This window comes from Elaeis guineensis, chromosome 5 (assembly GCF_000442705.2).
Source record: "Elaeis guineensis isolate ETL-2024a chromosome 5, EG11, whole genome shotgun sequence".
Taxonomy (NCBI): Eukaryota; Viridiplantae; Streptophyta; class Magnoliopsida; order Arecales; family Arecaceae; genus Elaeis; species Elaeis guineensis.
Genome location: NC_025997.2, coordinates 38,932,646 through 38,943,466, shown reverse-complemented (window position 1 = coordinate 38,943,466; position 10,821 = coordinate 38,932,646). Strand labels below are relative to the sequence as shown.

The following is a 10,821-nucleotide window of genomic DNA, read 5'->3' as shown; positions in this document are numbered from 1 at the left end:
GCTGTTATAAAGGATGATGAATGTTGAAGGGTTTTGCAGAATTTTAGCTTTCTTGAATTTCCTGATGCTACTAAATAAGACTGAAAATGGGCCAAATTTTATTTGACCGCATCTGTTTCCATATGCAAAGTGGATCAGATTCATATAGAGATTGTGATATTTGGTTGCATCTGGATCTGAATTCGAATATTTATTTATAAATCTTGCTGAATATGGATCTGAATTTTAGATTTTAAATACTTTTTGAATCTGGATCCAGATATTTGGTAAAAAAATTCTAAAAAATTCAGAGGCTACAATATGCATTCCTATCTTAATGAGTTTATTTACTAATTCACATGTATTCAAGTCGTTAAATAATTATTTAGTATATCATGATATTTCATGTTTAATCATTATTTTTTATAAAAAGGTTTCTTTTTGATAAAAATGAAAACCGGACATACTTTATTTTATTCTTTATGATATTTTCAAAGATTTTGTTCTTAAAGCTTTCTAAGAATAGATAATTCATGATTAATTTTATTGATACTATAATTAAAAAGTAGTAACATATTCAATGCAAAAAAAATATTGATATTTTTATATTATATTTTTATCTTAATAATGTTTGATTTTTAATATTTTAATGCAAGCTGATCGAATTAGTGGCTTGGACACTTAACCACCTTAGTTTCCGTGTGGTTTAATAACCATGCCTAAAATCCTAGGTTTATCTGTTTTTTATGTGTGTGATCTGCATAGTAAATTCTATTCCAGTCCTTTATGATGATAAAGTTAATGTTAGTTTTCATCAGACATTTCCACTGAAAATTTGGTATATATCTGAATAATATTTGACTTATGTCTACATTGGGATAGAAAATATGGATATAAATAATATCCAACATATTATCTCGGTCTGTTTGGAACAAATATGGATATGCTTAATTTTGACTCATATATATTTCTATTTAAAATAAATATAGATATTAAGTATTATTTTAATATCTATATTCGCATCCATATCTGTATTCATGAAAAATATGGATATACCGGCATCCGATCTATATACTGTCCATTTTCAACACTTTATTGTGGTTGAACTTTGAAGACTTGTCCAACACCTCTAGCCCAAACTGAAAGCTAGGACTGATATGAAACTAGGGGCAGTTTTGAAATTCAGGTCAAAACAGAACACATGGAACCAAAATAAGCGTAAATCGGAACCAAAATATTTTGATGCTCGCAGGAAACTATCAGCAACCAGGGTCAATTCCAAAATCCCAGCTGAACCAAAATTTTTGAACCAAATTGAGTGTATGTATGATCGATTAGTATCAATTTCTTTTTCATTTCTTTATTATTTTAAACGTTGTGAGCCGTTTTCTCAAAATTAAATGAATTTATGAGATTTCAGAAGCTTTGTGTTTCAATGAAAATTTGGAACTCGACTTTTGGAAGTGGATATCTGAATTTTAAAACTCAAATATTATATTTTGTATGTTAAACTACCATAGAAAAATATGACAACAATAGCATCTCAAGACATTGTTATTCAATATTTTATGTATGGAAACAACTTTTTGATTATTTCAGTAAAAAAACCAAGAGCAATATAAAGGTCCTAAAAGAATATGAATTAACTTGAACTGATTTCTACTTTATTTCCTAGATTTATTTTATTTTATTTTATTTTTACATTTTTTTGCCTAATTTTGATTGACTTGGGTTTTCTTATGACATTTTGAAATAAAAAAAAAAGAATGCCATGGTTTGCCATACTGACTTCTATTTGTCTTGTGTTGGCGTACTGGTTGGATACCAATATAGGTTCATTATTGCGTAGGAGTTTGCATTGGTTTGTATACCATTTCTGCCTGTGTGTTGTACCATGTAGCGCCCAGTTTTGGATGGTACCAGGGTGGGGCATGTGAAAAGGGTCTCCGACCTTATGTGGGTACATGAGCTGTACAGTACCAACTTGGAAAGCATCAGTCCAGCGAACCTTGAACAAGACTACCAGAATTGGAATTTATTTCATCTAGCTAAAACCAAAACCATTTTTGTAGACTGACTAAAACCATAATTTTGTTTGCATACTTTATGCTGGACGTTATTTACGAGGCCTATAAACTATGACGACCTCTTCTTTGACCTATAGAAGTTCTTTGCTTTATTACCAACTGATTAGTGTGAATTGTTTTGGGGCTTATCCATAATGACCAAGGGCCAAGTTGATCCATACAACTGGTTAAGCTGCTGCTGAGGTGACTTATATGTTGAAACCTTGGTTTCAGTTATGATGGTTGTTTGGCAAGCAAGCCTGCTGGCTAGCTGCCAGTAGATATAAAGTCAATTTGAAACATGATGAAAATTCAGGTATTATTAGCAGGATATGGATGCTATTGAAGCAGTTTAAAGTTGGTGACTTTAGCACATGATTGTCGAGAGCATCAAAGACTTTGTTCTTTCTTGGGATGTCCTACAACACCTTTTTTTACCCTCTTTCCATGCCAACCTGTTTGTGACTGGCTTCACTCATCTCCCTTCACTTATTAGGCTTATGGTCTGATAAACAATTAGGGTTCTCCAGCCAAGAGGGCTCAGAAACAATGATCAATTATGAAAAACAAATGAGATGAATTAGTGTGAAATTTGGATACAAGTTCCTTATAGGAATAGTATTCTTAAATCTTGGAAGTCAAACTTGGAATCTTGGATACCCAAGAAGGCATTATTAGCCGGTGATGTAATCAATGAAGGAACAAGTTGTGGAGATCAACAGATAGTAGAGCCTCCTGTTCTCAAGATCTTGTATTTGAATAATTTCCTGCATGCAAACATGGTTTCAATTTACATTTTAATATCACGGTTTTCTGGACCTGTATGTCTGAAAGTTGCAGCAATAGCTTTCATAACTTAATCATGCAGCATAGGTGCTATGCAACATCTCTAGATTCCTTTTGTGCTTCTTGACTTCAGTTGTATCCCAGAACTGATACCTATTTTGATGAGTAATTGATTCAGTGAATGGAGATGGCTATTTCACCTCTATGGGTCGGATTGTAGAAGCAATTCCTAGTCGAGCCCCTGAATTCTCTGTGCAGTTACTTGCTCCATGTGCATGTGGTGACAAACAATGAATATTGCACTTGGGATTGTGACTATTGAGTAATTCTTTACACCTTTTTTTTTTTTTTTAATTTTTTAATACCATATACGTATTTGGACAATTACAACCGCCTACAATCTCAAACCTGATGTGAAGTTGCCTGCTCGGTGTCCAGAGTCCTCTTCATTCTTCCAAGAAATCCTTGATGTATTGTCCTAAGATGCTCGTGGGACTGACAGGTTTCTTGAATACTCTTTAGTGGAGAGGATGCTTGTGCTTGGTGTTTTTAAGAAATCTCCGTTTAGTGTTTTATGAGACGTATGACAAACATTTAGGCGGAACCAAATGCTTGCCTTTTATTGCTAGTTTCCTGATCTCTTGCATTGATCTCCCAATATTTCCATGCTATATAATTTAACATTCACCCCTATGTGACGTTCCTCGCATTCATTTATTCTTGTAGATTTTCCATGCTATATAATTTAAGGTTCACCCCCATGTGACTGCTATCTATGATGCCAATGGTAAGAAACAGCCCTTGACTCGGCTTGGATTGCGCAACCCCAGAAACGTGCGTGTACTGGCTACTCTGGAGGACGGAAGCATGTCATCTGGGTTTCACGGTCTGCAGATTCTTCAAGAGTTTTGCTACCCATTGCCACTGCCTTACCCATGTAGTCTCCCGCTCGTTGGCGATCAAAAGGACACGAAACAGTCATTGCCACTGCCTTACCCATGTAGTCTCCCGCTCGTTGGCGATCAAAAGGACACGAAACAGTAGAGGGAAGCAAACCCATCACCATGCAGATCCCATATGTATCCGACGTTGCATATTTGAGGTGTTAAGACAATCCTTTTATTAGCCACATGAAAGTACTGGAAGGGAAAGATGAGGCCTTCAAAGAAAATACACACCTTCCACCGCCACCCCCTACATGATAAGATTCTTTGAAAGTGCAGATTGCCCAATCCTCATATAGGTCATTAACCAATTGACAAAGGGAAGAATCTTTATTTCAGGAGAATATTCACATCAAACAAGCTTGGAATTTCATCCTTTTTAAAAGAAAACCAGGGACCTTCAGCACGCCATTTGTCACAGAACTGCCTTGGCATATGCAGAACTAGTGGTATTATTCAGGAGAATAAATTTATCCTCGACAAAAATCAGTTAAAGATTTCTGTTACTTTTGTTATATCCAGAAACACACAATAAGCCCAAACAGATTGAATGTCCATGATATCTTCAGCTTAAAAATACCATAACCGATCGACTGTCGATCTGAGTGCTGTGCATTGATCTGCTCTGAAATGATCAAGAAAAGAGTCCAACTTCGAGCTCAAACTGAATTTTTAGAACAAAACAGCCTGTGGAGACTTCTGAAAAAGCAGAGGGAAACAAAGCGACATAGACATTATCTCATTTTGCCTGGGGATGTGAAGCAATAAAGTCAACGGCTAAGCTAATGGAGTCAATCTTGTCTGCTTCGTTGTCAGGGATCTCAAAGCCAAATTCTTCTTCTAGGGCCATGACAATCTCTACGGTGTCCAAACTATCCAGGCCAAGGTCCTTTTGGAAATAAGCATTTGGTGTGACCTGCACAACGACCACAGTATTGGACCACTCTAGTTTTAGGAGTAGTATCAAGTAACAGTGTAAAGTTTGGTTCATGATATTACAAATTGTTGGTATTCATGAATCTGGAACCAGCAATTTTTAGATTCTTTTTTCTTCCAAAATTTTATATGCTATTCTACATAATGGGTTCATAGGCTAGTTAATCATCACCTGTGACTTGCAATGGTTGAATAGCAATAGTAGCATCCATGCAGAAGATGATGATCAACATTTACCACCACCCTTTTGGAACTGAAGTCTTAGAAAATATCAAAGGGCAGTCCCTGAGTTGGTCAAAAACAGCAAGCGGTGCTCTTTGGTGCACAGTGCAACATTTCAAACAAGCAAGCGGTGCTCTTTCTACCAAAAAAAATAAAGCCATTCTAAATATTTTAATAATTTTATGGCAACAAAAATAGTAACTTAACACATATACGTTTATCATTTATATAAACAACATCTTAATCATGCCACAACATTTTTAAAGTTTTAGATAACCAGAATAATGCAAAATAATTATATTTTCCAAAGAGTGCTGGCCAATCATCACTTTGAAGTACATGCTGGCCCTCCAAGGTCAAGTGTATTTGTCAAGATCTTTGTTAGCATAATAAAGTTATGCTCTTCTGCTATGTTTTTAGTGCAACTCCATTTTTACTACCTTTTAATCCCATCTTTTTGTATATTACTAAAACACATCATTGTGTCATGCTGTTTTACATTCCAAGTTTCTTGTTATTTCCAGACATTCATATGCACCCAACATTGTGAGCCTCATGTTACTCATAATATTTTTAGTAAAAGTTCCCCAAGGTTGCAGAATACCCCTGAAGTACACATCCCCTAGCCTCATTTGATTCTACTTAAATGTCTTCCATTGACCATGATCGGGCACAAATTTTAAGTAGGTAATAAGTCTAAATATCCACCTTACTCACACTCTATATGCCTTGTTTTAGTTCTAAATTTTTGATCCATTAACCTTGATAAATAAAATTTAGCATTGGACATTAAATTTGTTCCATCAAGAAACAATACACCATTTGTGAATTAAATATAATATGGCCCTGAATCAAAAATCGATCTGTCATAGTCTAAAATAACAAGGGCTAAAAGGTTGATTACTAGTGCAGGCTCGGATAAAAATTCCATTGTGGTGTCATGGCTAGCTTTAATGCATGTATTACTGCTCCATGCATGCCTGTGACAATACAAAGATCAACCTCTGATATATGCTATTAACCAATTACCTCTAAAATCTACAGTATCACATATGTTAAGTATGCCAATACAGACACATCAATTCTTGCTCTTATCTAGAATTATTCATTGGTTGCCTATGCATATCATATATCTAGATTTTTTGTTCAATTGTACACACATGCCTTTGTTTTTTTTTTTTTTAAATAATTTTCAATACAAAACAAGCTTCTGCAAGAATATCCCAGCAAGAAAGACAGAACTCAAGCACTAAGTCTAACTAGAGAGATTTACAAAAAGTGACCCACAGCCTTAAGAGTGTAAGAATAGCATCAAGCTTTCAAAAAGTGTGGAAGAAGCTAGGAAAAAGCACAAAGAAACACCAAACTTGCATAAGGGGAAAAATTGTGAACCAAATCTAGATATTATCTCTTATCAAGGCATTATAATGCTAATATCTACTTCAAAAAATACAAATAAGAAATGAAAATCATTTTCCTTTGGTTAAGTTGAATCCATGCAATTTATAATTGTATTAACACACTAATTTCAAACAATCTCATGCTATCTTTCATTTTCCATTTTACTCAGTATATTTAATTAGGATAAATTCCATGTTGTTTCTGCAAATTCTTGAGTCTAAGTTAATGATGCTAGGTATGGTTTAGTGAGGTGGGAAAACCATATGCACTCATGCATAGACATAGATATGCAACCTTAATCATAAATCCTATTACTGACGAATATATGCACCCACAGTGCAATTGAAGTATGAGTTACCATGGTCATATCCTATAAAATTCTTCTGATATGGTTTACACACTATTAAGTAATATCTATATTTGTGTCAAATTAATACACGAGCATAATACGATCTGTGATTTTCGAGCTTTAAAATCACCAGCTAGACATGAGCAAGATATGCTTTGCAGTGTTTAGCTCAATACAGGTGACATGAGAACGAAATCTTACTTCCACGTACTGTTCCAGATTTATTATTATTATTATTTTTTTTCTGTACAAAGATTGGGAGTTTGGGATTCTTATTTCAGTAAGGTTGGATCCAATATCATTTGATAATCTGATGCAGTATCGAGATGCATGCAAGGGTAATACTGTAATTTTTGCTTTAGCATGTCTTTGATGCATGTGTAAAAATTCATGCATGATTCAGCGGCCCATCTTGTACAGGACAGTCGAATAGTCCGATGAACCAGCCCCACACATGCACACCAAAACAAAAAAAAGTGGAAAAAAGAAAGGTGATATGACAATGATGGCAAGATGTTGAAACATTCACATAGGTGAGGGTTGAAAGATTTATGCAGCTTCCAGAGAAAGGCACCTAAAAATAATAATAGAGTCTTGTTAATCAACAACATAGTACTAGTCTTGCAATGGCACATAGCACATATATTTACCTAGAATGTTATTGACTTAGTGAATTAGAACACAAAAGATCCAAAAAAAATATAGCAAATAACCCAAATGTGAAAGATAGTCTCATAGCTAGGAAGAGGACACCAACAAAGTTCAGGTGATGCATTGTAATGCATAGGCCATTAATACTAAGAGATACTAGCATATAAGAGATGAGGACAGGGACAAATTTAAGGTAATCAATAACCATACAAGCTTGGGAAAAGATATAAGAACTTCAATCAGAAAGAAATCAAGGCATCTATTATTATCCATAGGCCACGATTCTAAGAGATACTAATATATCAATGATAAGGACAGGGACAAACTAAAGGTAGTGCACAAGAATATAAGCATGGGCAAAGATCTAAGAGATTCGATCAGAAAGATGTTAAGGCAACAATACCTGCTTTTGCGCATGCTAGGTTAGTTAACTATTTTAGAAGTCAAAGATAATAAAAATGTTCCACATGTATATTATCAAACAATTTTCACTATCAGCTTCAGTAGGAAATGTGGACAAGGCCATTCCAACAGATTTTTCAAGCTATTTCAGTTTTATAACTACTTTCTTTCAATTAGGATCAAATCAATATTACTCTACCCTCTGCTGTCCATGCTTTGAAGTAAGATCATGCTACCTGAAATTAGCACACTAAGAAATTTATGCAGATAATTTATAGATGCATATAATCAACTAAATTTGGGAGTGTTAACTATGATGCTATGTTGATAACTTGAATAAAAATTCTTGAAACTATTAGTTGATCAAACGAATACCAAATAACTAGTAAGAATCAAGAAACGACAATAAAAGAACACAAAAAGACTTCCCCTAATCAAGCAGCAAAAAGAATAAAAGCACAATACCAGCAGCACAACAACTCAACGAATTCAAACCAACTGTAATACTTTATATATATATATATGTGTGTGTGTGTGTGTATATATATATATATATATATATATATATATATATATAAACGGAGGCTTCTCTGTTGGTAGAGCCTCCATTTGACATGTGTATCTAGCGAATAGCTTGCAGCCAGCGGAAAACGGAGAAACGAAGCAATGCTATGTCAACAGATGCCAAAAGCGATTCAAATATAGCAAAATCCGGCACACCCAAAACCCATCTCTCAACCTTCTCTCTCCCACCTCGTTTTCTTTTTCTCTCCCGTCGCTTTCCCCTATTGTCTCCAATCATCGTTCTCTTTTTTGTCTCCGACTCTGTGGCATTAGGCGAGGGAGTTGAGTCAAATAATAGAGGAAAGATAGGAGAAAGAGGGCTCTTGGGGGAATATGGAGTGCCGAGCGTAGTTTCAGAGTTTGATTTTTGATTTTTGCAAAATCTAGGGTTTGGATTGAGGAGTCGCACTCTAGGATTTTGGTTTTGGAGAATTCGGGTTCTTCGTGTTTGGTTAGGGACTAACGGTAATAAACCATCTTTCAAAAATAATACTAATCATGTCAGCAATACGATAGGCAACTCTCCAATTTGTACGTTTAACATGTGGAATCTGGGTTTTCAATCAGATTATTCGTTTGTTACTCCAGCATATGTTGTTACTCCAGCATATGTTGTGTAGATGTATATTTTTTATGTGCTGAAAGAATCAATAGTATGACTTTATATTGAATTAATTTTTTCCATGCATTGTGTGCTATTCAGTGATAGAGTGATAGATGAAGCTTCTGAAATAAATAAGTAAAAAGATGGAGGGTAAGAATTTTGTCGATGATTGTGACTTTGGAGTCTGTTCGCCTCCAAAGCTTGCTCTCTTTTCTTCCTTTCCGTTGCCTTAGAAAAAAAATTAAAACGTGAAACCAGAGGTAGGTGTGAGCGGACATACGCTCGATTCGGATGAGGTCTCAGCTCTCCGAGAGCCTCTTGAGCTCCGCCAAGAGAGAGCGAGCAAAGTAGAGAAGAACGAATGGTAAAACAGGACTTTCCAGGAACTGGGGGAAGTTGAGATCGAGATTACCTTGGAGGGATCGACCTTCTGGAAATTCTTGACTACGGTGATGACCCGATCGGCGACCTCCGACTTGTCGAGGAAGGTGCCCCTGGCCTCGTCCGTGGAGAAGCCGCGGCGGCGGAGGACGAGCTGGTCGAAGAAGAGGGGAGCCGCCCGGCGGGGAGGCGCCGGAGATGCCACCGTCACCCTGAGGTGCTTCAGGAGAGCGCTTCGTGCCGCCGCCACCGCCATTGGAGAGCAGAGCAAGAGAAAAGATCGAAACTTCGAATATCTCTTCCTCCCGTTGCTCGCGAGACGGCGATAACGCCTTTGGAGTTGCGTTCTGGTGTTCCCCCGGAGCAGTTGTTGCCTTGCTAATTTTTCCATGTAAGCTGGGCCTCCAAAATGCCCAGTAAGGTTTGCCTGGAACCAGGCCATAGTGCCTTGATTTTTTTAATATATATATTAATTCTAAAGGTCAAGATAGATTTTTGATTTTTTTTTTTTTAAATTCTTAAGACATCTTTGACAAATTTTACTTCCATCGTCTCTATTTTAGAAACTACCAAACTAACCCTTCTAGCTTTAAGAATATTTCAAAATTGACCCATGGCTTCTTGACCAAGAGATGGTGTTAGCTTGCTATTTCAATTAATAAAAATATTCTTTCATTATTTACATAATTAAAAATAAATTTCAACTTATCTTTTTTTTAACCTACGAGTTATTCTGTTCAAATCTTCTGAATCATGTCCTCCATCCTTCCGCAATTTTTTTTGGCAAATACAAGTTATTCTATTCAAATCTTCTGAATCACATCCTCCATCTTTTAGTAATTTTTTTTGACAAATACTGATAATTCCATCCTTTGCTCGGATCTGCCTATCTCTCCTTCCTTGTGCAACTCCTTACTTCCTTGTGCAACTCCTTAACAGGCATTTGAAAAATACAACCTCTATCAAAGCACGAAGGGTGCTTCACCTCTTCTTCGGCTAGCAATGCTTTTACTTAATATTTTTCTTAAAACTTCTTAATTTAGTGCACATTATGTATTGGGGTGTCGGTTTAGATACCAACTTCAATTTACTCATTATAACTCTAGATTTAGAGGTCAAATTTTGCTCTGTTCATGCACAATATGTGCGTGTATTGGGTTGATTGTTTTACGATATAATATTGTTTTCGTGCATGCAATGTTCGCTGGTATGTGTTGCATTGTAGTCCCTCTTATTTGGGATTCAATGGTTAGTGTTTAACAGTCTTTTGTTAAAAAATTCTTTTAACTCTATGCTCGTGTATTATGATCTTGATCCAATCAGAGAGAATGAAGATATTCTTTAATCCACTTAACTCGAATCTCACAAAAGTAAAACAAAGTAGAAAAATAAAAGATTTTCAAAAGTAGCACTTAAAGGCCTTTTTCTTTCTTCTTATTTATTACAAATAAGGTATACTATCTCTATTTATAGTAACGATGTCTGTCCTTATTTAATTTGGATTGGATTCTTCTTTTTAGCTTTTAGAAGAATTTT

General features: G+C 35.6%; 1 protein-coding gene across 1 annotated transcript; it reads right to left on the bottom strand.

Annotated features, from left to right (window-relative positions):
- Nucleotides 1-4,071: 4,071 nt before the first annotated feature.
- Nucleotides 4,072-9,691, bottom strand: LOC105045364 (acyl carrier protein 2, mitochondrial). The gene is made up of 2 exons (XM_010923620.4): nucleotides 9,317-9,691; nucleotides 4,072-4,691 (listed from the first exon to the last, which is right to left on the bottom strand). Exons 1-2 carry the CDS (start codon nucleotides 9,674-9,676, stop codon nucleotides 4,515-4,517), a joined length of 537 nt encoding a protein of 178 aa, XP_010921922.3. The 5' UTR covers nucleotides 9,677-9,691; the 3' UTR covers nucleotides 4,072-4,514.
- Nucleotides 9,692-10,821: the final 1,130 nt, after the last annotated feature.